Source organism: Phymastichus coffea, unplaced genomic scaffold, assembly GCF_024137745.1.
Source record: "Phymastichus coffea isolate CEN01 unplaced genomic scaffold, Cenicafe_Pcof_1.1 PCOF00078, whole genome shotgun sequence".
NCBI lineage: Eukaryota > Metazoa > Arthropoda > Insecta > Hymenoptera > Eulophidae > Phymastichus > Phymastichus coffea.
Genome location: NW_026706889.1, coordinates 190,935 through 216,982, shown reverse-complemented (window position 1 = coordinate 216,982; position 26,048 = coordinate 190,935). Strand labels below are relative to the sequence as shown.

At 51.5% G+C, this 26,048-nt stretch overlaps 4 protein-coding genes across 9 annotated transcripts in view; all 4 read right to left on the bottom strand.

Moving 5' to 3' along the window:
• Positions 1-1,126: 1,126 nt before the first annotated feature.
• LOC131668504 (zinc finger protein ZFP2-like) overlaps positions 1,127-26,048 on the bottom strand; it is a 44,597-nt gene continuing 19,675 nt past the window's right edge. Inside the window, exons 5-6 of one of the 6 annotated variants that reach the window (XR_009302284.1) lie at positions 2,460-4,028; positions 1,127-2,084 (exon numbers count right to left, since the gene is read on the bottom strand). Coding sequence is in view for 5 of the 6 variants with exons in the window: in XM_058942740.1 (XP_058798723.1) it covers positions 4,863-6,909 (2,047 nt within the window). In the remaining variant the exon portion in view is untranslated. Of the gene's footprint in view, positions 2,085-2,459; positions 4,029-4,549; positions 6,910-7,210; positions 9,465-10,038; positions 12,181-12,345; positions 14,177-23,702; positions 25,189-26,048 lie in introns of those variants that run through there. The other 5 variants (XM_058942744.1, XM_058942740.1, XM_058942742.1 and 2 more) reach the window with 5 other exon arrangements.
• Positions 16,866-18,849, bottom strand: LOC131668507 (gastrula zinc finger protein XlCGF8.2DB-like). Its single transcript, XM_058942753.1, has 2 exons — positions 18,739-18,849; positions 16,866-18,666 (listed from the first exon to the last, which is right to left on the bottom strand). The coding sequence occupies exons 1-2, from the start codon at positions 18,774-18,776 to the stop codon at positions 17,589-17,591; spliced, it is 1,116 nt and encodes a 371-aa protein (XP_058798736.1). The 5' UTR covers positions 18,777-18,849; the 3' UTR covers positions 16,866-17,588.
• Positions 18,893-22,318, bottom strand: LOC131668506 (zinc finger protein 58-like). Its single transcript, XM_058942752.1, has 2 exons — positions 22,213-22,318; positions 18,893-20,634 (listed from the first exon to the last, which is right to left on the bottom strand). The coding sequence occupies exon 2, from the start codon at positions 20,565-20,567 to the stop codon at positions 19,140-19,142; it is 1,428 nt and encodes a 475-aa protein (XP_058798735.1). The 5' UTR covers positions 20,568-20,634; positions 22,213-22,318; the 3' UTR covers positions 18,893-19,139.
• Positions 20,649-23,701, bottom strand: LOC131668508 (zinc finger protein 160-like). Its single transcript, XM_058942754.1, has 2 exons — positions 23,381-23,701; positions 20,649-23,232 (listed from the first exon to the last, which is right to left on the bottom strand). The coding sequence occupies exon 2, from the start codon at positions 23,052-23,054 to the stop codon at positions 22,206-22,208; it is 849 nt and encodes a 282-aa protein (XP_058798737.1). The 5' UTR covers positions 23,055-23,232; positions 23,381-23,701; the 3' UTR covers positions 20,649-22,205.

Here is a 26,048-nt window from a genome sequence, read left to right as displayed (position 1 = left end):
CTATTCGATAGAGGTAACTGAGCTGTGTCATCGACAAGTATTTGGTAAAGGAAAAGTTGTGTGGTAGGTATTCATAGAATTGAACAATAAAAGAAAGAAGTAAGACCAAGAACTCGGCATTCGCGATTATGAATCCTTTTTGTACGCAAGTTGATTCTTGTAAAATTGAATAAATGCGAGCAACGTCGAGAGTTCGATTTTGTAAACGCAACTATTGTTACGATTTTACTTGGCTATACGGCTACAAATTTGAGATAGCGAAGACAAGTTGACATTTCGTAAGACAACTCGAAGAAATAAAGCAATGATTTTGGAGAAACTGAAACGACGGGCGCAGCGTCTAGTAAAATCAATTGAACAAACTCGACTACTGTCGGGAGGTCAGACTGAGCTGCAAGCTGGAGCGAGTCGTAATTGGGAGTGCTCGAATGAAATGCGAAAGAAATGCGAAAGAAATGCCTAGAACAAGTCGCGAGAGCCGGTAAGAAAAGACTGCCTATCACAGTAGAGCTCATCTCGTATAGCCTACGTCGACGATGTGTGTTTGATCGAAAAGCTTACGTAGTCTCGCAGCGCGTCAACGATATTCTCACCAAGCAGTAATCGCTTCTAGCTGTCGACGAAGACACTGGCAACTCGTTCTCGTGAAGTCGTCGTATGTGGCGCTCGAGTTTCGACCTGTCCAAAGTTGAAAAGCTACAATGTGCGCAGGCGACCACTAAACAGGGCCCGTGTTGTTTCTTCACATGAGCATTGAGTAGGAAACGCTGCTGATAGGCCTTGTCGCAGTGGGGACACTTGAACGGACGTTCGATCCCGTGCACTTGGCGTAAGTGAGCCAACAGACGATTCACGTACATGAAGCTTTCGCCACATAACTCGCAACTGCGATCACCGTCTGCATCTCTGTAATTGGGATCGAACGCACGATGCATTTTGCATTTAAAATGGCGAATTTATGTGGATACTTACGTCAGGAAAGAGTCAATGATATCTTGCTTGATTTTGTTGTAATCAATGTCGTCCAAAGCGGCCACAATTGTCTCGTCAGCAATAATATTGTCCCAACTACTGCAAAATCAAGATTCTTGTTGTACTTACATTACTCTTGTATTTGATATGTACATTATTACTGTATGCCTCAACGATAAATATTGGATCAGGGAGATAGGACATTTTTTTCGCAATCACGCAAGTGTATTGCAAAGAATAGTCGTATTTTGCTAAAAAAATAATTTATTTATTTCTATTTTACTAACATTTCCTCGCCACTGCATTGTTTCATATTTCATCGTGGCAATAGCTTTGGTAATAATTTAAACATTTCAACAATTGCCAAAGGATGATGCATTTTCTGATGTACGTCTTTAGAAGCCACCGAGCGGAGCTAGGACAATGGCCAATAATCGATGCCTACATGTATTCAGCACTGCATCACAAGAAAACCAAGTAAGCTAAATTTTTAACATTGATTACAACGAAACAAAGCAAGATATCATTGACTATTTCGCAATATAAGTATCTACGTAAGTTCAGCATTGAAAATGCAAATGCATCGTGCGTTCGATCCCGATTATAGAGACACGCAGTCGGTGCTCGCAGCTGTGAGTTATGCGGCGAGAGCTTCGTGTACGTCAATCGTCTGCTGGCTCACTTAGGCCAAGTGCATAGGATCGATCATAAGATACTTCATAAGATAGATCATAAGAAGGTATACAGAATTCATTGAGCAATGATCGTCCCATGCTTGTTTGCTGCTGTGTACTCGTTGGGGTGTCCAGACTCCAGTGAGGCCGTCGAACTGCATGGAAAGTAAGTTTCCCGCCGGTACGGCGACAGCACCAGTTGCTCGTGCGTCCTCTTGAAACGACGCGTTGCTCGCGCTGAAGCTCTTGCAGTCAGTGTTTTCGGACGCCGCCGCTTCATGCCGTGCGCCTGCCTCAGGTGATTGCCCAAGTTGCCTCTACGCGCGGAAAATCCCTCGAGCAAGAAGCGCAGAAATGCTTCGATCGAGAATCACTGACGTAGCCTTCTTGCTGCTGGCCGATCTTACACTGATATTAGGCTCATGTCGCGTTGACGAACTGCAAACAAAACACATGCAGACGTTCAATTGTTTCTTTGTTCAGCCATTTGTGACGTACAATCAACTGCTTGTTATGTTGATGTAGAATTATAGAAATGGATTCGTCGCTATAGCAGCTACAGTAATTAATTAAAGACACTCGCAGGAAGATGAAACACGATGAACTGCCAAGAAAGAACATAGTCTGATTTTCTATGCTTTCCAAATAATACACAAACTATAGCGTTACTCCTATCCTAAGATTGTACGCATATTTCTCAATAATGTTACTACTCGATATGCTCGCTATACCCTTTTTCGGGTCAATAAGCCCCCTGCCCTTCCTTGTCCACTCCCAATAATAATCTAACTAAAGGTATCGAATTTAACGTACGTCGTCATATAACTTCCTTCCTTGTTGAGCTCGCTTTGCTTCGGGCGTTCTTGTCCATTAGGTAGGCCCGTCTTGCCAAGTGCCGAGAATTAACGGACTACCGTGTTCCGAGACAGGTTGCCAGCCGCCAGTTTGCTAAAAACAAGCCATACCTTGGTCGCAGCATACATTCGCAAGCTCTCAAGTACGGTGCTGGACAAACGATAAATTATCAATAAAACACTTGATTAAAAGTTTACGTGCACTTGCTTTGGGGGTTCAAATAGTTGTCGTATTTATTTATAAATCAGAAATATATGAAGCTCCTGTAAGTCAGACATTTATGAAGCCGTCTTAGCGAAGGGCGCAGTGTCGTAGGAGAATAACAGGAAATTTTGGAAAAGCGCGAGATGGGCTGGTTCGAGCCGCGTGCGCAACAGCAGCGGCGCGCATCAGGTTTTCTCGACGAGCTTCTCGCTGTGAGCGCTAGCCGGCGCCGGCCTGCCGACCAAGTCGGCGATGACGTAGTCGATGGAGACGGAGGGCAGCGGGGGTAGTGGGCCGGGGTGCTTCTTGCGGTGCGTGATCAGGCCCGGCTTCTGCGTGAAGGCCTTGCCGCAGACGTCGCACACGTAGGGCTTGACGCCGCTGTGGGTGAGCAGGTGCTGCTTGTGGGTGTTCTGTCGCCTGAAGGTCTTGCCGCAGAGCTTGCAGGCGAAGGGCCGCTGGCCGGTGTGGATGCGCATGTGCTTCTTGAGGGCGTCGTTGCCGCTGAAGGTCTTGCCGCAGACCTGGCAGACGGCGCGCTCCTTGCGCAGGTGCAGCAGCGCGTGCTGCTCGAGCGAGCGCTCGGTGGCGAGCCGGCGCTTGCACACTTCGCAGGCGAACGGGCGCTGGTTGTGCGCGTGCGCCAGGTGCTTCTTCAGCGCGAACGCGTTGCGGTAGGCCTTGCCGCAGACGTCGCAGATGGCCTGCTCGCCCTCCGCCGCCGAGCCGTGTATGCTTTGCACGTGCATGTACAGGTCGCTCTTCATCTTGAACTTCTTGCCGCAGCCGGCGCACGCGAAGCGGAAGCCCTCGGTGTGCTTGCGGACCAGGTGCTCGCGCAGCGACTGCCGGCACTTGAACACGCTCTGGCACTCGCCGCACACGAAGCGAGGTAGCGCGCTGTGCGCCTCGGCCGCGTGCCTCTTCAGCTGGCTGCGCAGCCGGAACGTCAGCTGGCAGTGCTCGCAGCCGAACGCGTGGGTCTTGGAGTGCTCCTGCAGGCTGGCCAGGCTGCCGAAGCTGTCGGCGCACCTGGCGCACGAGTAGCGCCCCTCGCGCTCGTCGTCGAGGCCGCCGCCACTGCCGCCACTGCCGCCACTGCCGCCCGCGGGCCATGCTCTCGCCCGAATCGGCCGCCCGTCGGCTGGCTGCTGCGCCTTCTTCGGCGCCGTCTTAGCTCGAGCGGCCGCCGCCACCGCCGCCGCCGCCGCCGCCGCCGCGCGGGCCCTCGTCCGTTGCGGTCGCGTGCTGACGCTCGGCTTAGCGGATGGTGCCGCGCGTCTGGTTCCACGGCTGCGCGACCGCGGCCAGCCGCTCTTGTACCTGCAAAGAAAGCAATTGGCATGTTAGCGATCGATCTACTTTTTTTTTATCTTCGAGCCTTTGCTTGCGCTGCCTTCGTCTTGGCCCAAGACGTCTTTGTCAGAGCTCTAGCGCGTAAGGTAAATGTACCTTACCAAGCCTTACCCTAAGCGTAAACGGTACACAGGCCTAACTGTGTTGGCGAATCGTTCGACTTGAAGCTGCGCAGCATGTCTCTCAAGATAAGCTCTTGCACGTGGTCAGCTGTACTAAACCACGACGTTATCTAGTTTTTTCTTTTTTTCCCAGTCTACGAAGACGAGTCCAGACAAAAGACGTCGGTCAAATTAGAGAGACGTGTCTTGTTATTATTTTATATGAATTCTTTTCTTAGAGTTTCATGAAAATAAGCCCCTTTGCATCCGATTCGCGCCACTGAGATGGCTTTTCAAAGATAACATTCGTGCCCTGCCGCCTCTTGTTTTTTTGTTGTAATATAAAGTTGGATCTGTATAAGGATAAATGATACAAATATGATGCAGTGAAAAAATATATATTTACGATGCCTGTACATATGACGCGTACTCGTATTATTATTGGTTGGGAACCGTTGCTTAACATTTCAATTTACAAAGTCAAGTTTTTGCGAGCGAACAATGGACGTGTTCCCACCTCGACCGAGAAGAAAAAAAGGAAAAAATGTCAATTGACCTAATTATGTGAAAGCTTGTACAACATAGAATTAAAACTAAAGCCGTAAAGCACCGAATAATATAGTCAAGTTATTAATTCAAGTTGAGAAGAGGGAAAGGAGCGATTCTTCCACAGCATTCAGTCGCCCAAGAGTTCCCGCTGCTACTGGTCTTCTGGTAAATTGTCGTCGGCGAGCAAGGTCTCTTCTTCCAGCATCTCTTCTTCGTAATACTCTTCGTCTTCGTCAGTTTCTGGATCATCCGCGTCGTCTTCCAAGCCCTCTTGTTTCTTGCCGGGCGAGTATTCGGCCAGATAGTTGTCGGTGAACTCTTTGACGATGTCGCCGATTGGCATGACTGGCAATGGCGGGTGCTTACCCGGATGCGTCTTTCGATGGCAGATGAGGCCGGGTTTCTGCGTAAAGGCCTTGCCACAAATGTCACAGACGAACGGCCGCTTGCCCGTGTGTATTAGCAGATGTTGTCGAAGCTGCGACCTTCGCGCGAACGGCTTGTTGCAGATGACGCAGCTGTAGGGTTTGGCGCCAGTATGTACGGCCATGTGCCGCTTGAACGAGTCCTTCTTGGTGAAGGTCTTGCCACACTCGGCGCACACGATCTTCTCGCGCTTCTCGTGCTGCATGACCATGTGTTGATCGAGGTTTTCCTGCGTCACCATGCGTCTCTTGCAGATGCTGCACTCGTACTTGGGCTTGTAGTGAGCCCACTTTTGGTGTACATAGAGCGAGCCGCTGTTGAGGCACTGCTTGCCGCAAACGTCGCAATTGATGGGCTTCTCCTTGTGATGGAAGCGCACGTGATTGGTGAGGTCACCCTTGACCTTGAACTTTTTCTCGCAAAAGGTACACTGGTGCTCGTAGCGATCGGTGTGCTTTCTGATGAAATGCGACTGTAGCGAGTGCTTAGATCGGCATACGAAGCTGCATGCTTGGCAGGGGAAACTAGCAACGGCGCCGCCGCTCTGTCTCCTGCCGCGCGACCAGGTCTCGTGTTTCCGTTGCAGATGAGCACTAAACTGACTTTTCTTCTGAGTGCGATAGTCACAAACGGAGCAAACATAGGCGCCGCATTCCTGGATGCAGATCTTCTTCTTGTGCGTCCAGGCAACGTGTTTGCGAAAAGCCAAATGGCTATCAAAGATCTCGGAGCAAGCTTTACACTTGAGGGCTCTTCTCAAACTCTCCGCGGCAGCGACGGAGTTCTCGACCGCGAAGCTTTCTTCGTCCTCCTGCTGGTCGTGCTTGTCGTTCTCCTCCTCGTCGTCGTCGTCGTCGTCGTCATCGTCGTTGTCGTCGCCGCCGCCGCCGCCGTTGTCGTCGTCGTCGTCGTCGTCGTCGTCGTCGTCGTCGTCGTCGTCGTCGTCGTCGTCGTCGTCGTCGTCGTCGTCGTCGTCGTCGTCGTCGTCGTCGTCGTCGTCATCGTCGTCGTTGTCGACGTTGTCGTTGTCGACGTCATCATTGTCGACGTCGTCGTCGACATCGTCGTCATTGTCGTCGTTCTGATCCTCGTCGTTCTCGTTAACCTCACCGTCGCCGTCTCCGTCGCCATTGCCACCATTATCGCCGGTTGTTTCCGCGGGAGCAATATCCTCGGCAACCTCCAGCAGCTCTTGGAAAGCAAACGTCGCAGGCATCTGCTGCTGCTGCTGCTGCTGCTTTCCTAGACCACCCGCCGCCCGCACTGCTGTATCCAGATTTAATTTTTCCAGGAGTACGACTCCTGCCTCCACTTTCACCTGGTACAAGTCGGCGACTGCGGGCGAAATTTCCATTTTGGCACTGGGCTGCTGATTGACCTTGCCGTTTGCTAGCAGCAGTGTAGGCTTGATGTCGACTAAGCTGGACGGTGCTGGTTCGTCAAGCCACTCTTCGCCTATAGATTCCTGCTCGTATTCTTGCTCCGCTACTGGCATATTTCCTTTGAAATTCTTCTCTTGTTGCTGCTGGTCGTGCTCGCCTTCCTCGAAAAGAATGCCGCTCGAATCGGGCATTTCAGGAATGTCCTCCTCTTTGATCGGCTGCACTTCGTCTTCGGGAATAAAAGCATAATAGGGCTTGCCGTCAAACTCCAGAATCTGCCACTTCCGCATCACGAGAGTCTCGCGCTCGATCAAGAAGATCCCACGACCGTCGGTCGACGTTCTTGTGTTACTGTTTGTCGAACTGCTGGCTGCCTCAGCCGTGAATAACCTGAAATATGAACAGTATAAATGACATGGCATTTTATCGAGGACAAATATGGTCTAGTGCAGCTTAAGTAAATGTGCATTTGATTGATTGTCCGTTACATATTTCCTCATTTCCCTGTCGCACTTGCTTTGCACGCAGAAACTTGCTTGAAAATATAATTGATAAAAAGACCCTTTCCTTCTCGTCCATTAGATTATCGTTACAATGGTAAATAATCGCGTCGAGACGTGTGTCCAGATTCCATTGCAACGATATATGTGTGTGCGCGTGTCTGTTGAGAAAAGAAAAAACAAGTCTGGGGTTGTTTTTGTTCGATTTTTATTTGAAAATATAAATTTCAAATGAGTTATACAAGAAAATTTGGGTTTTTGCATTGGAAAGTGACAATGTGGATAAATAAACGCTAGGAAATGGAAAGCAAACGTAAATAGATACAATGAGTAAACAGTTAAGACACGGATAAGGTTATCATAGCGCATGGAGTGAAAAAGAAGGGTGTAATGAAAGTAATGAAACGTGAAAGAAGAGAAAACGTAGGAATGAGCGGCTTTGGTCGTGCAACGAGAGGGCGTTGCGGAGAAGAGAGCAGTTAATTCTTGCTGAGGAATTTGTCGAGGATGGAGTCGATGTAGACGACGGGCAGCGGTGGCTTGTCACCCGGATGGCTCTTGCGGTGGCAGATGAGGCCGGGCTTCTGGGTGAAGGCTTTCCCGCAGATGTCGCAGACGTAGGGACGCTCACCGCTGTGGATGAGCAAATGCTGCCTGAAGACCGCCCGCCTGGCGAAGGCCTTGCCGCAGATGTGGCAGATGTTGGGCCGCTCGCCAGTGTGCGTCATCGTGTGCTGCTTGAGCTTGCAGGGCTGGTCGAACACCTTGCCGCACTGCTCGCACATGTAGTGCTGCTTGTCGGTGTGCTGGCGCTGCACGTGCTCGTCGAGGTTCACCTGGCTGACCATGCGCCGCTTACAGATGCTGCACTCGAAGTCGGGCTTGAAGTGCTCGCGCTTCTTGTGAATGTGCAGGGCATTGCTGTTGCTGCAGACCTTGCCGCAGAGCTCGCAGACGAGCGGCTGGTGGAAGTGCTGGAAGCGCATGTGCGAGGTCAGGTCGCTCTTGGTCTTGTACTTGCGGCCGCAGTACTCGCAAGTGTAGCGCGGCTCGGCCACGTGCTTGCGCTCGATGTGCGCCTGGATCTTGTGGCGGTACATGGTCGTGAAGTCGCACTGATCGCAGTGGAACTCGACGGGCGCTAGCTTACGCGAGCGGTACGGCAGCACGAAGCCCTTGTGCTTGCGCCGCGTGTGGGCGTTCAGCGTGGGCCGCGAGGTTGCGCTGAACGTGCAGTAGTAGCAGTGGTGGCGCCCGTCCTCCGGGTTGTAGGTGTCGCGCTGCTTGCGCTGCTCGCGCTCGGCCTCCTGCTGGGCCACCGACTCGTACCAGGCCTCGTTGTGCTGCTCCGTGATGTGCGTGTGCATGTCCGCACGCTTGCGCGTCTCGTAGCGGCAGTACGGGCAGCTGTACTCGCACATGCGCCGCACGTGGCCGACCTCGCCGTCGACCACCTCCTCCTCGTTGGAGACCTCGGGCACCAGCTCCGGCGCCACCGCGGCCGCCGCCGCTGCCAACCCGGACGCGCACTCGCCGGCCTCCGGGCCCCCTGCGGTGGCTTGCTCGCACGGCTCGTCCTCCTCGTACTCGGGCTCCGGGCGCGACGCTAGGTTGTCCACGGTCATGACCACCTTGGTGATGAAGACCGGCGCGTTGTCGCCGTCGCCGCCGCTGCTGCCGCCGCTGCCGCCGCTGCCGCCGCTGCCGCCGCCGCCGACACCGCCGCCAGCCCCCTTCCTCGGCCGGGACAACGACGTGCGCCTCCTCTTAGTCCGCCTCGGCGGTGGCGGCTCCTTGGGCCGCGGTCTCGCCGCGTTGTCTGCTGCGTGCGGTCGGCGCCTACCATGCTTGCGGCCCACGTGGGTGCTGACGGTGGTGCGACCAGGTGCCTTGTAGTCGCAATAGCGGCAGGCGTAGTTGCCGTCGTCGAGCCTGAGGTAGCCCGCGCGCGCATTTCGCTCGGTCCACTTGTCCACTTTGACTTTGTGCGTATCATCGTGCACGGTCGACATATGTGTCTCCAGCATGCGTCGCACCGGGAAGTAGATCTGGCAGGTCTTGCACATGAATATGACACTCGGGGCGGTGACAGCGGCCTCGGTGACCGCACCCTCGTCGCCGCTAGTCCACTGCTTTTCGTCGGCGCCCACCATTGCGAAACCTGGCGGATAGGCGCGCTGCGTCGGCCTATCCGCCTTGGCTGCTGAGCAGCTCCCGTCGATCGATACCTCCTCAAAGTTCTCGAATTCCTCGTAATCCTTCTCAGCCCCATCCACTTTTTGAGGCTCCTCATATTCGTCTTCGAGTTGCTCGAGTAGATCCTCATCGTCCTTGGGTATTATGTCGCTCTCTGCCACTATTGCCGTGTACTCCTCGCCCAATTCGTCGATCACGCAACATTTCAGCGATGCGCTAGGCTGCTCTACTGCTGTTGCTGCTGAAAACCTGCAAAGAGAAATGCACAACTGTTAGATAACTGCAGTCAGTTGAATCGGTCAGACCTCAATGGGCGTTCTCAGTATTTTGTTTTCTTTTGCTGAGGATGAAGGACTGTGCATTATCTACAAGTATGTCTTTTTTCTTTCTCAAGAAGAACAAGAGTCTGGTTTAATCAATTTATTAATTTTTTATTTCAATCAAAGCAGTGTATTTACATTGATGCTTCATTGTGCTTAGAAATATTACGGCATTACATACCTGGTTTGCTGTGTCATTAAAAAAAAAAGCAAAAAATTTGTATTTGTTGATGTTTATAGATATACAAGCAGTTTCCGACTGTTTGCACATTACTAAAATCTAACATCCTTATATTATGAACAACTATTTTGGTCCAAACAATATCGGTATTGCCATTCAAATAGCTTTATATTTAAAGTCGACTCTGGCGTTCGCTGCTTCACTGAACCGACCGTTGCCGCACTCGGTAACGTTGGCAAACAACGTGTTATTATGACATGCAGATATGGCTTTTCCTCGCCAATTTGTCTTTTAAACAAATCTGAAACAAGTGTAAATTATTAGCTTGAAGTTATTGACAAATAGGACAGTCATTGAATTGCACAAATATATATTTTTCAGTTCCAAGTTCCCATAACAATAACAACAGCAACGACAACAATAAAAGTAGAGAATTTTGTCAAAGGCATTTATTTCACTCGAATCTAAGTTACATAGATACAGATTATCGGACAAGAGAAAGAGACGATCAAAGATTCAGATGGCATCATTAGCACTGCTCATCAAACCCGAGAGTACATGATCAATGGTGATCCTCGGCAGAGGAGGATGCGAGCCAGGATGGCTTTTCCTATGACTGATCAAGCCAGTTTTCTGTGTAAAGTCCTTGCCGCAGATGTCACAGACGTAAGGCCTTTGGCCGGTGTGGATCAGCAAATGCTGCCTTAAACCGTTTCGCCTGGCGAAGGACTTGCCGCATATCTGACAAGTATGGGGCCTCAGCCCGAGATGAGTCCTCATATGTATCTTGAGCCTGCTTTGACGCGTGAACGTCTTGCCGCACTGCTCGCAAATGACGTCTTGTCTCTGCTCGTGCTGTTTGAACACGTGCTCGTCGAGGTTCGCCTGACTGACCATGCGCCGGTGACAGATGTGACACTCGAACTCGGGCTTGTAGTGCGCAAACTTCTGGTGCAGATATAGCAGATTGCTGTTGCGGCAAGTCTTGCCACAGACGTCGCAGATAATAGGCTGCTCACGGTGCTGAAATCTCACGTGATTGGTGAGATCAGCCTTGATCTTGTACTTCTTGCCGCAAAGCTCGCAAGCGTGGCTAAAACCCTCGGTGTGCTTGCGTATCACGTGCACCTTCATCACGTGCTTGTTTCTGGTCGTGTAGTCGCAGCAGTCGCACTGCAACGGGCCGATATCGCCGGACGCCAGTCCTGCTCCAGTGTGATTGCGCTTCATGTGCGTAAGCAGCAGAGCCTTGGTCCACGTGGAAAAGTCGCAGTCATCGCAGTAGTAATCGGCAGCAGGGCTGCGGCGATGCCGCTGCTTGACGTGCCACTCGAGCACCTTGGCGTTGAAAGTCCGGTAGCTGCAGTTGGCCTCGCTGCACAAATAAGGCTCATTTTTGACCTTGGCCTCCCTGTGCCGTACTCGCTCGTGCTTGATAGAGATGTGCCGCTGCAGACCCATCTTTGACAAGGTCTCGTAAGAGCACAGGTGGCAGATGAACATGCCCTCGTCGTTAGGCTTCACCTGATGTGTGACTTTCAGGTGGTGTTGCATGCACTTGCGGCTCTTGGTTTTGTAGTCACATTGCTCGCAATCGAACTCCAATACAGGAAGCTCGATCACGGGTTGGCGCGAACCGGCCGCTCGTGCGCCATGTTCCCGAGCGTTGTGACATCTCAAGCTCGACATGGTCACCGCGGCAAAGGTGCAATAGCTACAAGCATAACCGTTTTGGCCTCGAAGCGAAGCCTCTCCCGCTGGCGCTCTTCGTCGTTCGCTGTGCGATCTGCTGACGTGGGAGTACAGCGTGGACTTGTTCGGCGTCTCAAAGGAGCAATGCGGGCAATGATTCATTGCTACTTTATCCTCCTTCGCTTTATAGCCGGCAGACTCTCGCAAATTTTCTTTGCCGCGCAGCTGGAGCCATCCAATCTGATGCTTGCGTTTCACGTGCGAACGGCAAATAGAAGGGTTATCGCAGTTGAACGAACAGATCGGACAGCTAAGAAAGGACTCTCCATCCGGTTTTTTACACTCTTTCGCCTTTGCGAGAAGAGACAGGTTCTCATCAAGCGTCTCCACTTGCCAACTATTCTCGTCGTCAACGTCGACTTTCATCGGCGGCTCGTGGACTTGGACTCTGTCGTCCGGCTCTGTGCCCGGACATCTTGCTGACGAGGACGCCAACGGGCGAACCCCGTACTTGCAGTCGTGCAACTCGAGCATTCGACGAATGGGAAAGTAAATGTTGCACTGCTTGCAAACGTACACGAGCATACTCTTGGGCTTGTTTGACCTGGCTGGGAAAGACTGCGTCGGCGACGGTTTCGGCACGACGGAATGGAACTGATTGCCACAGCTTAGCACGTCCGTCAAGCGGCAGGACGCGAGTGTTCGCTGGCTGACTGCAATGGTTGCTTCGTCGAGTCTCTCAGCGAAAACCAACTGCTGACTGTTGCCTAGCCTGCAAAAAGAGAGAAGACAGTCGTTAGAAGTATCGAGAGTGATGTGCAGCGGCGACAAGTCGTGAACATTGTGGTGGTCAAGGAATGACAAATTGACTTGTTTAACGAGGCGGTGTTTGGTTGGGTATTAGGGAAAATGTTGCTTTATTCAAACGTTAACGCACTTGTTTGTACACAGATTGTCAAAAGAAGAGAGAACGTGAATCGTTTCAAGTGTCCGCCTGTGCAGTGAGCAGATCAGACAGAACGTGATCGATGGTAACACGCGGAAGAGGAGGATGAGTGCCCGGATGACTCTTGCGATGACTGATCAGGCCGGGCTTCTGCGTGAAGGACTTGCCACAAATGTCGCACAGGTAGGGCCTCTGGCCGGTGTGTATGAGCAGGTGTTGCCTGAGCGCGGTCTTCCTGCTGAAGGCCTTGCCGCAAAGCTTGCAATCGTGCGGTTTGATGCCCAAATGTATGCGCATATGAATCTTGAGTCTGCTCTGGCGCGTGAACGTCTTGCCACACTCCTCGCAAATAGCGTCCTGCCTCTGCTCATGCTGCTTGAGGACGTGCTCGTCGAGGTTGGCCTGGCTGACCATGCGCCGGTGGCAGATGTGACATTCGAACTCAGCCTTGTAGTGGGCGAATTTCTGGTGTACGTACAGCGAGTTGCTATTGCCGCAGGTCTTGCCGCAGACGTCGCAAATGATGGGCTGCTCGCGGTGCTGGAAGCGAATGTGATTGGTGAGGTCACCCTTGATCTTGTACTTCTTGCCGCACTGCTCACACTCGTAGTTGTACTCGTTGGAGTGCTTCCTGATCACGTGGACTTTCAACTCGTATCGATTCTTGTTAGTGTAGGGACACTGGTCGCAGCTGAACAGTCGATCCTTATTGCGGCTGCCAGACTGTTTGCTGTGTCCTGCTGCTTTCTTGATGTGCTGAAACAGTGCGTTTTTCTTCGCCGTCGAATAATCGCATTCGTTACAGAAGTAGGTGCACTGCGGTCGTCGTCTGCCGCCACCGTCACCGCCACTACTGCTGCTGCTGCTTCCAATTTCCTCCTTCTCCTCCTTCTCCTCCTCCTCCTCGTCCTCCTCCTCCTCCTTCTCCTTCTCCTCCTCCTCCTCCTCCTCCTTTTGCTCCTTTCGCTGCTGCTGCTGCTGCAGCTTGACCGCCGACGGCTTGATCTTGGACGACTTCATCTTCAACTGCTTCGGGTTGGACTTTGGGCGGTGCTTGCGCTTGTGAGAGTATAAGGTGCTTTTATTGGCACACTTGTAGTCGCACTCGTCGCAGGCGTAGCGCGCCGGTACCTCACTCCCCGGATTGGGCTTGTGCTTGCGGGTGATGTGCGACTGCAGGCCCGTGCGCGTGAAACACTCGTAAGTACACAGGTGGCAAGAAAACGAGCTGCTTGCCTCTTCGCCAGGTTTTCTGCAGGAATGAAAGTCAAGGTCGTCCTGAACGTAGCTGGAAAAGCCACACTGACCGCAGGTCATCTCCGTTAGTTCCAGTTCCTCCACTTCCTCATCTTCGGCCGATTGCTGCTGTTGTTGCTGCTGCTGTTGCTCGTTGACGCTCTTTAACTCAGCAGTCATCATCGCACAGTGTTTGGCTGTAAAGTGATCGATCATCAACTGACGCTCGCATGTGCTAAACTCGCAGGTCGGGCAAATGAACTTGAGCTTCTCGTTGCTACTACTGCAACTCGCTACATCGCTGGTGGCACTTGTAGTTTTATCCTTGCGCGCTTGTTTTTTGTTGACCTTATAATTCTTCAGGGACTCGTGAGCCGAGCGATGCCATTCGAGACGTACTTCCGAAGTACACTGCAAATCGCACTCGTCACAAGTACATTTTTCGAGCTCCTGACAGCTTTCCGCAGTCGACGCTGCCTGTTGTGCTGCTTCGTCTGCAATAGGGACGAAAGTGTAGGTAGCTTCGTCCTCGACGTACTTCACCTCGTACAGGGCCATTGTCGTACCGCTACTACTATCATCCAACCTTGAACAGAGTAAAAAAAACAACTCGGTTAGCAGTTGGCTGCAGAACAGACAGGCAATCGTAGTCGGCTGGTCGGACGATTATTACTTACTCTGTTAAGTTTTTTTTAAGATATTAATAATTCAAAAATTTAGCTAGTAAAAAGACAAGGAGTGCAATTTTATTGCTTACTAACGATGCGCGACAGAAAGGTGCGCAAGGTCCAAGTGCGAAATAAACAGACGGTTGTTCATCAAACATTACTCTATTTATTGATAATTTCAATAAATTGTAAATTAAACATTTTATTTGAAATTCAGTAACAAACTGTACTGTAGATGTTATAGTAAACAGCAAACGTTGGTAGACGAGTATACATCACACAACTGTAGGATGTTAGTAGATGACGTCTTGTCTATCGATGAATTATGTTATAATTTCTAAATGAACTGAATAAATCAATATCGAAGGAAATACAAAATTAATTGTTTTCCGTAGGGTTACGGTGGGTACGAATAGCTTCGGTAGGAACTGATCACAAAGCAAGAGTTGTTGCGAACGAACAATGCGAGGCCAATTTCAACCAGAATTAGCTTGCGCGATCGATCGGACTCTTGAGATTCGTAAGAAGCCAGAATTAGGCCTTGCATGAGCTCGCTCCGATTATCATCGAGCTCCGCATTCACTTTGGTCTTGAGTGAATCAAAGAAATTGGTGAGTATGACCGGAGACGGCGACACCGTCTGCTCGAAGTGCTTTCCCCTTCCAATGCAACATCATGGACGATCCCTGATAGAAGCTGTAACTACAAACGTTGCACATGTAGAGCTTGACTTTAGCATAGATCAGGTAGTGAACTCTCATCGTGGCCATGCAGACGAAGAATACACACGCTTCTTGTGTTTGTTGAGGTAATACTTTTTGATGCACTTCAGGTCGCACTCGTCGTAGCTAAAGTGCTGACGACGGTCATGCTGCTTGCTCATGTGAGCTTCGAAATTTTTGCCCGTCTTGGTGCTTTTGGTAACAGAGCTCGCACTGATATTTGTACTTAATGACATGCGTGACCGCGCGATACTTAGAGAGCGACTGGTGCCCACAGGCGTCGCATACGTGCTGCGACACGCTGTGCGTGCCTAGGTGAAACTTGAGATTCATCTTCATTTTGAAGAGTTTGCCATAATGACCGCACTCGAAGAGTTGTAGTCTTGGCTGTGCTTGCAGACCATGTGGGTTTTCGGTATTCGTTCTTGGCACGATAGTCGCATTGGTCGCAGCAGTACAGGAAGTCGGAACTATTTTTGAAGTGCTGCACTGATATGTGGACTTGAAGCTCCTTCTGGACTCGTCGCACGTGAACAGCCTCGATGCTTCATTCCAACGTGTGCCTTGACTTTATAACGTTGAGGGAATTTCTCGGCGCAAAATCGACAAGCGAAACCGCTGCCCCTCATCTTCTTGAACTTTCCGTCATAGCTTTACGTCACCGCGTTTCCAGCGGAATCTCGTCGTACGAGTCCGAACAGCTGCCAAGCCTTTCTCACTCTATCAGCATCCGCCGCGATTTCTACCGCTGATGCATGCTCACCTTCTCCTAAAACACAAATTCCGTTTGTTAGTTGAATATGCTTTGTTGTGTTCTTAACGACTTAATTACTGGTAATTTTTCGGAGTATCACAAATGACTTTCTTTATCAAAATGTCAGTAAATGAGATAACGTTTATTGGTATATAAAACGATCAATAAACGTAATGACCAAATTGCGATTCTAACTGCTGCTACTAGTCTGAAACAAAGGAAAATTAAAAAGTGGTGCATGCGGTTCGTTATCGATCAATTGGCTTGAATACTCACGTCGCCGCCGTGCAGCCAAAATCTTGCCCTGCTCATCAAAATAGTGTTGTATCTGGATAGCCAGTGGCACCACAAGGCTGTTGTACCTCGCCTTCCAGTGCGTCATCAGTGCCAACCTCCGCGAATAATAAAGTTCACAAAGTCGGCACGCTTACGGCTTGATGTCATAGTGCGTGTGTGTGTGTGTGTAAGAGAGCATGCACACGCATGGTATTGCGGAGGATCAAAGTTTGTCGGCAATCAGGGAAGCTGTACGGGCGCCCGCCTGTATGCACGAGCAGGTGCTTTTTCATGTGATTTTTGTTCGAGATTTGCTTTCCACAGTGGTTGCAGTTGAAACAGTTGCCGGTGAACTCGTTAGTTATGAGCTGTTTGCTCTCGGCAGCTGCCTTCTTGATCTGCTGTTCGACTAGGTAACGTCGAAGCGCATCGACACTCGCAAAAATTGTTTGGCAAACATGGCAATCGAAGCTGATTGTCCAGTCCCCTGTAACGATTCCCAGTAGCTTATTGGCTGCACTGTCATCGAACTGACGGCAGCTGACGGCTTTTCGAGGATTCTTGGGTTATCTGATCATCATCTGATCTGAATGCGACGTCCTCATATGTCCCAGTAACTGCAACTTGAAAGAAAATCCTCTTTTGCACGCGTCGCAGAACAACCGGCTGATCTTTCTTGCTTTCAATGGCGATGTTTTTCGTTGCGTAAACAGCTGCTCGTGATCATGTATTGTTCGCCAGTTTTTAAACGATTTACTGCAACTCTTAGAATGGCATTGTACTCTTTCTCCTGCAGCTTGGAAAATTAATATTAGAATCATTACCAATATGATTTGAGCTTCTCAATCTCACTTTTCAGTTAGCACAACTGCCACTAAGTTCATCAATCAAGCTAGTCCCTTCGTGCGTGAGGCATCCAGACTTGACGATAAGTCGATGGTTATCGCTTTGAACAATCGCGCGACTAATAACCGACGAGACAAGTCGTTGCTGAGCAGCAGGCTTTTACGAACTTACAATTAGAGGAGTTGAAGAGGAAAAAATTGAGATAGTTCGCGTTCCGACACAAAGACTGCCTCGTTGCCCTATGAAAATAGCTTTATTCAATATGTGATAAGTTACAACGAAGCTTGTATAAATGAGGGTAAAAAGAGCTAAATATTTTTCAACTTACGAAAAAATTATATACACTCATACATGTACACACGTATATAGATATCTCAATAAGAAATACTGATTTATATTTGGCGTCGTATCATTCAAATATGCTTATTCTCATCCTTACAGCATTAGGCATTAATGACACTTTGTAATGGCAAGTTTGCATATATAAATAAGCTAAAAACCTAGTAAAATACCAATTTACGCACCTTCTTACGACAGACAATCTTGCACAAACTTAAAGATTAATTTTATCGTAGATTCGTGCGAATGAAGCGCAACATGGCATCGGACTATATCGAGGTTGGTTTTAGCTTTAGGGCTGTCGTCGACTGGTCGACGTGCAATCATGATTGCGAGCGTGCGCGTGCCAGCGACGTCGGCGTCTGCTTCGGCAAACAAGAAAACAACAAAGGACTAAAAATGTTGTCCACTGTGACGGCTGCCGAGTAGATCGTTCAGGCGAACGGGCGGTGGAAGCTCCGTCTCTCCGGGGTGCTTCTTCCTCCAGTGGGCCATCATTGGCGTCCTCTGGGTAAAGGCCGCACCGCAGACGTTGCATCTGTAGGGCTTCAGGCCGACATGTACGAGCGAATGCACCTTCTGGATGGTGGGCGAGGCGAAGACTTTAGCGCAAACGGGACAGGTCAGAGCCATTTCCCTGGTGTGGGTATTGCGGTGCTGGAAAAGCCGCCTCTTGGTGGAGAATTTGAGACCGCAATCGTGGCATTCGAAAGCTCGCTCGTGCAGCTTGACGTGCTGATCGAGCGCCCTCTGGCAGCTAAGCTTTTTGTGGCAGGTTTTGCAGGCGAAGCTGTCGGGCCTTGTGGCAAGTCTGTGGGTGCTGAGGTGCGCGCGCAGCAAGTGTCGGCCACGATATAGCTTGCCGCAGATTTCGCACATGAAGCAGGCGTCGCCGTGGATGGCAATGTGCTCGGCGAGCTTGAGCTTCGATTTAAAATGCCTGCCGCAGTGGTAGCAGGTGAACCGCTGGCCGTCACCGTGAAGCCTGTAGAAGTGAGATATGAACGAGCCGCGATTGGTCGTGCTGAAGCTGCACTTGTCGCACGAGTAGACAGGCCTGTCGGGGTCGTGCTGCGACAGCAGGTGCGCGCTCAGCGTGAACGCGCGCTTGAAGCTCTTGCCGCAGCTCTGACACTTGTATGAACGTAGCTCGCTGTGGCGGTTGTGCACGTGCGAAATGATCTGCTGACGTCGAAGTTTTGACACTCCGCACAAGTTGCAACGGTAGTCGTTGCTGTTGGTCGTAAACATCAGCTCGTACGTTGCCTTCTTCTTTGGCCTAACCATTTCCGGTGCCCCATTTGCCTGAGCTTCCGCGTGGGATCCTCCAGCCACCACTGCTATCGATTGCTGCTGCTGCTGCTGCTGATGCTGCTGCATTTTTCCGTGCGCCATCGCGCTACTGGACTTTTTCACCGGAGCCATGGACGGAAACTGCGCCCCATCCATCCGTTTCATCCTCGACATCGTCCTAAAACAAACATTTGACTGAGTGAGCGGCGACGGAACACTTGCCGATAGCGATATAAGAATTATTACGTACAATGTAAATGTCGCAGAGCCTTTGGCTATTCGGACCATTCTTGAATATGTCGGCCAATCTTGGATTAAACTGAAGGGTGTGCGTTACGCGAAGAACGACAAATGCGGAGTTGAGAAATCGCAAATACTTTATTTACGTTTCATGAACAAGATAAAAAAAGTACAAAATCCAACGTGTTCAAACAAAAAACTCAAGTGCTTAAAATTACGATACACAGTTGTCAGCTAGAAATATCGTTGCGCACGGACTATACAGAGCTTTGCAGCAGACAACGGGAAACGGACGAAGAACGAGAAACGTACTTAAGAGGTAGGCAGGCAGCGCGACAAGAGCTGCAGCAACGGGCGCAACGGGCTACGAGCACTGGCCGGAAGGGAAGCAGGGTCGCGCCCGAGGCAGAGCTAGGCCAGCAGCTGGACGCCGTTCTTGACGAAGCGCCGGACGACGTCCTCGGCGCTGCGGCGCAGCGCCCGCTGCGAGACGGCCGGCAGGCGCACGTCCAGCAGCAGGTGCTGCTCGATGGCGTGCGCCTTGAGAGCCCGCCAGGTGTCGTGCAGCTTGCCGCAGGCCTCGCAGCGGAAGGAGCGCTGCACGTCGCTGTGCCGAATGATGTGGCGGTAGAGCGAGCGCAGGCTGTTGTAGGGCTCGCGGCAGAGCGGGCACGCGAGCAGCGAGACGGAGGGGGCCACGCCCATCTTCGCGGGCGGCCCCCCCGCGGCCAGCCGGCGCGCGCAGTTGTGGAACCTGAAGTGCGCCACCGTGGGCACGGCCCGCTCGCAGGCGTCGCAGTAGAGGTTCTCGCGGTGCAGGCTCGGGCAGTCATCGGAAGCCAGCGGCAGCCCGAGCCGCCGGCTGCAGCCCAGGCAGAAGGGCTTGGGCGGCGGCGCGGCCCGCTCGCGCGGCTCCTCGTCCCGGAGCGCCGCCGCGCTGCACAGCCGGCAGTGCTGCAGCATCTCGTGGTAGAGTCGATGGTGCTCGGCGAACTCACTGATGCCGCTGAGCTCGTGCGAGCAGTAGCGACAGAAGAGGCGCTGCTCACCGGCGCTGTGCACCGCGCGGTGGTGCTTGAGCAGGTCGTCGGGGTCGTGGTAGACGACGCCGTTGAGGCACGAGGCGCACTCGTACTCGCCGTCCTCGAGGCTGCGGAACGTGAAGTCCGCCTCGGGCTCGCGCGCCCCCAGGCCCCGCGCGGCGCCGGGCCCTCGGCCCTTGCCGGCCCGCCGCTGCCAGTGGGCCTCGCGCCGGCGGTGCTCGTCGAGCAGCGCGGCCGACACGAACTTGGCCCGGCAGGCCGGGCACGCGTACAGCCGGTCGTAGCCGTACTCGTCGTCCGTCGCCTCGGACAGCTCGCTCTCCTCCGCGTCCTTGGACGCCGCCGCCGCCACCGCGCAGTGCAGGTATCGACGGTGCTCGAAGATCTCGCGGGTCGTGCCGAAAGCCAATTTGCAGTCTTTGCAAAAGATCAGCGGCCGCACCTCGCTCCACTGCTCCGAGGAGGCCCGGTCGAGCGGCGCCGGCTCCTCCGTGGCCGTGGCCGTGGCCGTGGCCGTGGCCGTGGCCGAGGCCGCCGCCGCCGCCGTTCCTTCCTCGCGGCCGCACTCGTCCTCTCCGGCCAGCTCTTCGAGCTCGCATCTCGTTTTCTCCTGGCAGACGCGCCGATGCACGTACAGCACGTGCACTGACTTGAAGTACCTGCGACACGTGCGGCAATATGGCTTCGACGACTGGCGTCGTTTCTTTGGTTTCTTCTGGCTTCTGGCAGCCATTCGACAATGATTGTTGTTCTCCTCCTTCAGCCAATGATACTCGCGCAACTGGGCCTTCATCATTTCGATTTCCAGCGCGTTCCAACGGGGCAGTAATATTCGCGGCACTTTGACACCGATAACACTGAGTCTGCAACAGGCAAGAAGGATCATACGTCAGTTGGATTGGTCTGCGCTCATACCTACACGAGAAAATACAAATTTACTGCTTGCTCGTCTTTTTGTTTGTTTGCTTGTTTGTTTGTTTGTTTGCTTGTTTGCTTGTTTGCTTGCTTTATTTGTTGCTCGTTGGCTCGTCCGCGTGTTCGTTCGTTTGTCCGTTCTCTGTTGGACCATAGACCAACTCGACAAATAGACAAGGCAGTCGGATAGACTTTGCATTCAGTTTATTGAGATTATGTTTTAGATACAGTTGGAATATAAAGGTAAGTGTAGAAAAAATTATACTTAAAGCTATCTATGTTCGCACGTTATTGCGATTGTAATTGGCAGCGAGTATGGGCTAGCGAAAATTATAAAACGAATATAAAAAGAACAAGTTCAGTCATCATATCTGCCGGGATAACGAATTATAGATAGTCCTTTGAGAGCTAATTATTATTTCATAGGTTTGGCACTTTGACGATAAAATTAATCATTTCGTAGATTGGTAAGAACATCAACAATTGCAAAGGTTTGGCTCTTGACTGACTCGTCAAAGTTGTAGTAGCAAAAGTATCAATGACTACCTAGCAGAGTTACCATGACACGCGACCACGCCAGTAATATTTGACTGTAATGTTTCGAAAAAATTGTTGTGTGAGAAAAAATGCAAGACACGGCGGCCGTCTGCACTTGTTATTCATGACCGAAAATATCCTGTAATTAAGCAATGTAATAGATCTTCAATCTTCAATAAGCCATTATTGGCGACATAAATTTGTTATTGGCCACCTCATTGACAACCTTTAAAACAGCGTAACGGCTTAAACTTATCCGAAAATTTTATCTTAGACTTCATTCGCTGATACTACGAGGTCTCTACATTGTTAGGTCGTTGTCCCCCTTACAAGATTAGTCGCATGCCCATTTTGACCGGTTAGGCGAAAATAGCCCGTAAGTCTAACAATTTTCACTTTTTATATTTTGCTACGTTTCAAATAGTTCAGTAGCTTATAAGGAATTTCCTCAAAACTGAAGCTACAGTGGCTCAATCAGTGATGCGCGTGTCGCGGTAACTCTTCTAGTATTCCCAGTAAGTTCAATCACCATAAACGCTGTACTTTAGATCACTGCAACATCTTTTGTTTTTCTATTAAAGACAAAAACCTTAGTAGAAATAGCATCGAAAAGTTGACATCCAAGTAAAATATCTTGAGACTATTAAAAAAAAATACTGTGTAGGTTGGTTAAGTACGTATGGACGGTATTGTAATGTAGCGCGTTAAAAACCTATACGATACATGAGATATACGTGAGTGTATATGTTGAATAATGAGAAAAGCGATTGAATTGAGCATCCGTCAGCAGATCGTTCGTTGGGGCGCGAAACAGTCGAAGAGACGGTTGACTCGGGCAAGACGGGCTGCTCGCACAGTGAGGTCATCTTGACTGGCAAGCGTTATTGGACGGAATCGACTTGTCGGAAGCCAAAACGTAAAGACTACTTAGGCACGATAAAAGTTGGCGCACGGTTTGGCTGGAGTCGCCAAGCCGAGGCGGTCAGTACCAATTGTCGAGGACCTTCCTGGCGAGCTCGGCGATGGGCACAACGGGCGGTGGGGCCCGAGGCAGCGGGCCGGGGTGTGTCCTGCGATGGCGGATGAGCGTGGACCTCTGAGTGAAGCCGTCCTGGCAGATATCGCACTTGTAGGGCCGAACCTTAGCGTGCATCAGCACGTGCTGATAAAAGTTGCTTCTCGAGGCGAAGCTTCGGCCGCAGATGGAGCAGCGCGTGGCCGGCTTGTGCTTGGTCTTGTGGTTCATGAGCTGGCTGGGCCCCGGGAACGACTCTCCGCACTGGTTGCAGCTGTAGCGCTGCACGTGGCGCATCAGGTGGTTCTCCAGCTTGGACTCGCTGAGAAACTTCTTGAAGCAGAGGCCGCAAGGATAGATCTTGGCGTCGTGCTCGCGGTCGAGCTTCTTCTGGTGGTGCCACTCGTGGGCCTTGACGTTCTTCACCACTTTGCCGCAGAAGCGGCAAATCTGATAGGTGCACATGTGCACCTGATTGATGTGCAGCATCAGGTCCTGCTTGAGCTTGTAGCGCTTGCCGCAGTGATCGCACACGTACTTCTCTTCCATGTCGCTGTGCACGCGAACGAAGTGCGACTGCAGAGTCTCCTCGCGCTTGTACTTGAGGTGACAGATCGCGCACTCGAAGTGCGAGTCGGTGTTGTGGGTCTTGCGATGAGCCTCGAGGGCCTCCGCACTGAAGTACTGTCTGCGGCAGAGGTCACACTTGAACCGCCTTCGGTGGACGTTGCGAACGTGATTGGCAACCTTACGCTCGTCCGAGAAGATCTTATCGCAGAACGGACAGATGCAAGCAACTTTGTCGAATTCTTGCATGCTGTTCCGCAGCCAGCTGGGCCGCTTGCGCTCGCGCCGCCTTTCCCGCGCGCCACGGTCCGACGTCGCGGCCTCGCTCACCGACGACGACGGCGGCTGCTGCTGCTGCTGCTGCTCTGGCTCGCAAACTCTACGAAGTCGACGGCCGTGTCCTCTCGGTTGCTGCTGGACGACGGTACTGAAACATGTAGCAGATGGCGATCGCTCGATTAGTTGTAGCTGACGTTGGGGACGCTCGACTGGCTACGTGTCTACTGAAGACAGGCGTCTTTCACCTATTCTCGCTCGATCCCACGAGAGATACGAACTGATAAGCGAAAGTTTACCTTTTGCCTTTCTGTGTTTCAGTCGCGGGTCTGGAGCGCTGGTGTATAGACAAGCAATTAGCGTTAGCACGATATCACTGACGTCTTTTGTGCAGTTTACATGTCGTAGTAGTCTGTCTAGTTTGATAATTGTTATCGCTTGGACAACGCGCTTTCGTTAGCGAAGTGTCGACTCGGGTGGACAAATTATTTTATTAGGCCTGCAAAGAAAATGGTTCAAGGTTAGATCCGTTAGTTACGTGCATTCCCAACATTCAACACTTACCTATTGGCACTCGACTTGTTTGCTACGTAATACAAACAGTCGCGGTCGGGGCAATAATGTGAGTACAACGACATTGTTCAACTTATGACATTTATTTTGCTCTGGTGCTAATTACAAACAGATATTCGATGGATATACGAACTGCGGAACGAAGAACAGCTCATCTCGAGCCACAATGAAAATGAACATGCGACAAAAGCATCGAGAAGAAGAGAAGAAAGAAGGAACGACATTGGCGCAAGCTGGCGAATCGCAACGGCGAGGACGCGGGCGCGCTCAGACGCATGTGGACTTCTGGTGAGCTGTGAGATTGCCCTGACAGGAGAAGCCTCGATGACAGATCTGGCAAACGTAGGGCCTCTCGCCGGTGTGGCCTCTTCGGTGGATGGTGAGCGTGGAGCGCTGGCTGAAGGCCTTCGGGCACTGGTCGCACTTGTACGGCCTCTCGCCCGTGTGAACCCGCCGGTGCATCCTGAGATTCTCCGAGTCGGTGAAGCCCTTGCCGCACTGGTCGCACACGTACGGCTTCTCGCCGGTGTGTATCCGCCGGTGCTTCTTCAAATGCTCTGCCGAGCTGAGGCACTTGCCGCAGAAGTCGCAAAGATAGGGTTTGCTAGGGTTATGGCTGTCCCGGTGCCTGAGCAGGCTCCTCTTGGTGGCCAACACGCGACCGCAGATGTCGCAGGCGGTGCTGCTGGCGAGCTGGCGACGCTGGGCCCTCAGCTCCGGGTGCAGCTTGCGACAATGCGCCGACAGCTGCCTGCGCAGACAGAAGGCCGCCTGGCAGGCCTGGCAGGCGAACGGCCGCTCGCCCGAGTGCACGTTGTAGTGCTCCTGCAGCTCGCCGGCCTTGCGGAAGCCCCGCTGGCAGTTGTGGCACTGGAAAGGCAGCTGCGTCCCGTCGGCGTGCCGCGCCGCGTGGATGCTCAGCGCCGCCAGCACCGTGGTCTCGTAATCGCACTGTTCGCACGAGTAGCTCGGCGCGAAGTGGGTCTTCTCGTGCCTGGTCAGGTCGCGCCCCAGGTGGAACTTCTTGGGGCAGTGGCCGCAAGCGAGTTCGCCCGCGCCGTGTCTCGACACGTGCTTCTGGTAGTTGCTGCGGTGCCGGAAGACTTTGCCGCACGAGTCGCAAGCGAGCTGCTGTGGCTGGCGCTTGCGACCGCCGTAGCGGCCGCCGCCGCCGCCGCCCCCGTCGCCCCCGCCGCCGCCCCCGCCGTCGCCGCCGCTTTCGATGAGGTCGCGGTGTCTCTTCATGTGGTGCCGCAGACCGAGCGCGCTGCCGAACACCTTGCCGCAGTGGGCGCACTCGTATCGCCTCTTGCCGGCGCGCTGCTCCTCGCTGCCGACCATATGTCTGTTTAGTTGGCTTTGAGACGAGAAAACTTGAGCGCACGCTCGACAGTCGTAAACCGGCGTGAAATCCTCCTCGCTGCGCACTTGCTCCATGCCTACTTCCGTCTCGAGAGAATGCGACTTGATCAGCATCTGCTGCTTCTTTTTCGTGATTACAAGGCCGAGCTCGCTCGCCAACACCATCACCGATCTGAAAATTTGAAACAACAACTCAGTCTGTGTTAGCGAGCCGTTTCCTTTCTTTTTTCCATGCCGCATTTATATTTTCGTTCGTTAACTTGATCATTGGGGCAATTGATCGAATGTTATTTGCGGGACCCGACATATATACGATAATCGAGTTAGATATTGCGAGACGACTCATTTGGATCGAGTATTGATAGGTCGCGACGGCTCTTATGCAGGCGTTGATATAGTTTAGACGCTTCTGCAACTCGAGTGGATTTTTCAGGCTGGCTAAAATAGATTTTCGCTATTAGCGATTATTCGTCAACACTTACGTGGACGCATCCCCAGTTATGTTCGATTGCGCGAATTAAGTGTGGCTGTGTATAACAGTCTCCGGAGCAGCAAATATCGTTGAAAAAGTTGACGAAACACCTACCCTATTCTTATGTACTAGCGGTCACCCCGAAGACTGAAAAATCAATTGCAACGCGACTCCTATTGCAACTTCATATCGATTGATCGGTCTATTACGATATGTCTATTCGTAGCAACTTACCTCTTAACTATGGATTCCTAATAAAAGTTCTTACAATTTTAAAACGTCGCACGTGTATTTTTCTCTCAGATATTTCAGGGAGATTCTCTTTCAGTAATTTAAATTCGCGCCTTATTTTTTTCGTCTTTTCTTTTCATATTCATTTTAATGTACAAATATCGACGAAAAAGAGAATTTTAGACATCTATATATATACTTGTAATTTAACCGAAATTCTTTTCGATCGACTCATTTCTTTCGATGGACCAAGCCTTACGAACATTATTGAAAACTTTTTATTGAAATCTATCTTGACCCGAAATAACCGTAAAAGATAAGTCTAATTC